The sequence below is a fragment of the Trematomus bernacchii genome, unplaced genomic scaffold, assembly GCF_902827165.1.
Source record: "Trematomus bernacchii unplaced genomic scaffold, fTreBer1.1, whole genome shotgun sequence".
Classification (NCBI taxonomy): Eukaryota; Metazoa; Chordata; class Actinopteri; order Perciformes; family Nototheniidae; genus Trematomus; species Trematomus bernacchii.
In genome coordinates, this window is record NW_022987923.1 from 53091 (window position 1) to 57150 (window position 4060).

Genomic DNA, 4060 nt, shown 5'->3' on the forward strand with positions numbered 1-4060 from the left:
CCTCTATCTCACCTCTCCACCCTGCACCCACTGGACCGGGACTTTAACCTCCACACACACACACACACACACACACACACACACACACACACACACACACACACACACACACACACACACACACACACACACACACACACACACTTTAGTAAATAAAGTAAACGGTTATTGTGTGTATTTGTTGTTGTAGTTATTGAGTGTTCTTGCATTTTAATGTGTGAGCTCTCTTTACCTCGGGCCTGTGGGAAACAGTGTTTATCTTCCTGTGAGTACAAACATATTTTGAGATTGAGAATAAAGTTGACTTTGACTTGAGTTGAGTCAAAGTAGAAGTACTCAGATCGTGTACTTGAGTCAAAGTAGAAGTACTCAGATCGTGTACTTGAGTCAAAGTAGAAGTACTCAGATCGTGTACTTGAGTCAAAGTAGAAGTACTCAGATCGTGTACTTGAGTCAAAGTAGAAGTACCAGAGTGTTGGAATACTCTTCAGCAGTCAGTAAATGTTTCCCCGACAGCCTCAGGACTTATTTAATTTTAATTTCTCTAAAAATGGAGAAATGATGTAAAAAAGGCCCCGTTGATGCAACACATGAACACATCTCGTCTGGTTTGTTTATTAGTAAAGAAAGGAACATTATGTCCATGAGAGTTACTCTTCCCTCAGAACAAACCACAACTGAAAACAAGCACAGCATGTTTCTGCTATCTAATTGATTGTTCAGTAAAAGCGATGAAAAACCCCACTTTCTTGGAGAACATTGAACTACTCACGGATGGGGATAAATCTCCTCTAATTCAAAGGAAGTCAACCTGACGTGTTTAAAGATATGGACTGATCCTACCAGGGTGCATTTCATATACCTAATGAATACATATGTTACCAGTAGAAGTACATATCACATTATTTCTTAATTCCAACAGATCTGGATTACATGACTGTCATTTACTGCAGACGTTTCCACCATTAATTATTTGCCTTTTGCACCAATAACATTAAAAGATCCTGACATACAACTCAGAATAACTTTGCATAACATCAACCCTCAAACTAAAACTGATGATCAGCATTTACATGGACATACATTAGAAGAAATATCTATTTTATTTCATTATTAAAGAAAGTCGGGTTTCAGAGTCTTCAGGTGACGCATCAAAATGTAAGACTTTGGACACTATTAAAATGACCCTAGAATCTGAGTTTGATGTGTATTTCATCAGATATTTGGAGTTTCTGTGCATGTAAATGGTCTGCTAAGGATAAACATCTCTAAAGTTCCCCTTTAATTGTTTAGAATAAAGGAAACCATAACAAATGCCAAATCAAAAGTATTCATTTTGTGTTGAATGCCCTAGTTTCAGAAAAGAGCGGGTGATTTAGAAAATGGAGAAAGAGCTTGTTTTTGGAAATCTCCAAATGTCAGACAAACATTTACTGAGTTCAGCTTCTTCTACATTGTTGCTGATTGTTTCTGTCTTATTTAATGGACATTGGGACCAAAATACTATTTAAATAAAAAGCAGATTTCTTGAATTTTGAAAAAAAGCCTTAATGTACTTTTTCATGTATTTTTTAAAATGTGGATTTTTGTAGCCCTGAACTCTGATTGGTTGATGATTGGTTAAACATGAACACTTACGTTGGAAAGAGCCCATCAGAGTTCAGCTATAAACTGAGATGTGTTTACCTTTACAGTCCGCGTGTCCCACAGATGTAAACCTTTCAAATCCTTAACGGAAACACGTTTGATGTTCACAGAAACAGAACAGGATGCTTTCAGAGCCAACAGAAACATCCCCGGCCTCTCCAATAAAAGTCAGGATTATCTTTACAGAGTGCAGCCCTGTAAACACACCGTAAATCTGACAGACTGGACCCTGAACGCACCACAGCCTGATGCACAAAAACACTGGAATCATGTCAACACAAATCAAACATTTTATTCTCCAAACATGTTTATAAGGTTGCATTGGCAGTTTCTTTTTTTAAAATACATTCACGTCATCAAGCTCAAACACTTTACACACCAACAAAGAATACTTTTCCACAGAGAGCAGTTTGGATCCGGTTCCTCTGCACGGAGAGAACCTTAAAGAACAAGCAGCTTTGGATGCAACACTCAGCCTCCATTTATAGAGAAGAAACACAATGAGCTTCCCAACAATAACACTAAAAAGCAACATCAGCATCACTGTGGAGGAGCACAATCACAGCTGGAGGCTTTTACGCACGCGCGTCCTGTGCGCAATTACAGTGTTATTTCTCCTTCATGTTTGAGAGCTTTAAACTGTGATGAAAATATATACAATCCCTTTGATGCAAAGTCAAAAAACATCTCATACGCCAGCTGTGTTGATCCTTTATGGGTTTTATAATGAATGTTTCCAAAAATCCTTCAGTGGATAAACTCCGAGGAAATCTGATCACTTGAAGGAATCATTTTAAACTTCGGCCAGAACATTCTCCTCTCTTTTGAAGTGTTATTTCTCCGTGGGGTCCGTGAGCACCGACAGTCTGCAGTTCTCCGTCTCCACGCGGTTCAGCGGGATCACGACCTGCGCGTCGTCCGGCCCCGCGCGCACCGTGCCGCTGAACGGCCGCAGGTGGCACGTGTTACTCCCGGTGGGAGAGGAGATCCTCCAGAACAGATCCTTCATCTTCTTGCGGAACTCGCGGCGCATGAGGCAGTAAAGCACCGGGTTCAGGCAGCTGTTGGTGTGCGCGAGGCACACGGTCACCGGGTGCACGTAGGTGTGCACCATGTAGTACGTCCGGTCCCAGTTCACCACGTTGAACTTCACCAGCACGCCCCAGAAGGTGATGGCGTGGTTGGGCATCCAGCAGAGGAAGAAGGACAGCACCACGATGGTGACCGAGCGCGTGACCCTGGAGCGGCGCTTCACCTGGTTGTTGTTCATGCTGCGGAGGCGCACGAAGCGCAGCAGCATCATGTAGCACGCGCTGACGATCAGCATAGGGAACACGAAGGCCACGAGGATCTTCTGCAGGTGGTAGAGCGCGAGCCACGACTGACCGTCCGGGAAGCCCAGCAGACAGAGCCGCTCTCCCGCTACACTCTTCACCGTGGAGAACACGGCGGTGGGCAGTGACGCAGCCGTGGCGCACACCCACAGCCCCAAGATCACCACGCGCACCGGGCACACGCGCCTCCGGGTCCGGTCCTTCAGCGCGGACGCCACGGCCCAGTAGCGCGTGACGCTCATGGCGGTGAGGAAGAAAACGCTCGCGTACATGTTCATGACGGTCACGGACAGGATGATCTTGCACATGGCGTTCCCAAAGGGCCAGCTGAAGTCACGCGCCGTGTCCACCGCCCAGAAGGGCAGCGTGAGCACGAACTGGAAGTCCGTGACGGCCAGGTTTAGGATGAACAGGTTGATGCTCGAGCGCTTCTTCCTGCCACGGCGCGCCTTCATCAGGAAGAACACGAGGAGGTTCCCCAGGAGCCCCGCGGCGCACACGCCCGAGTACACGATGGAGATGATGATGCGCAGCGCGGGGGATCCGTCCGCGGGCACGTCGATGTCATCCAGGCTGCTGAAAGAGGAGCGGTTCCACGCGGAGCTGTTGTGGGTCTCCGCCATCCTCTCCTCGCGCTCATGTTACCGGAGCCGCTCTGAAGTGTCACCAGCGCGAGGCTCCCCGGATCACTGAGAGCCCCGCGCGCGCGCAGCTCACTTTATGATGTGCTGCTGCTGCTGCGGGTGCCCGAGGAGGCGCGTAACCGACAGGGGGGACTGGCGTGTCATGGAGGAGACACACACACACACACACACACACACACACACACACACACACACACACACACACACACACACACACACGCACACACACACACACACACACACACACACACTGAGGCGTTGTGTAATGCAAACCTTTGGTGAATTTGGGAGAAATCTACAGACACACACAGATAGAGATTTTATTACAAATGAAATGTAATCTGATGAGATATTGAAGGTGTTTGGTTGTTGCAGCATAATGTCACGGTGTTTCAGAGTTCATCTCTTTATCTTTATTCACAGTTGGACGTTTTC

At 46.5% G+C, this 4060-nt stretch overlaps 1 protein-coding gene across 1 annotated transcript; it reads right to left on the minus strand.

Annotated features, from left to right (window-relative positions):
• Nucleotides 1-1929: 1929 nt before the first annotated feature.
• LOC117470642 (relaxin-3 receptor 1-like) lies at nt 1930-3653 on the minus strand. Its single transcript, XM_034115456.1, has one exon. The coding sequence runs from the start codon at nt 3602-3604 to the stop codon at nt 2480-2482; it is 1125 nt and encodes a 374-aa protein (XP_033971347.1). The 5' UTR covers nt 3605-3653; the 3' UTR covers nt 1930-2479.
• Between the last annotated feature and the right edge of the window lie 407 nt (nt 3654-4060).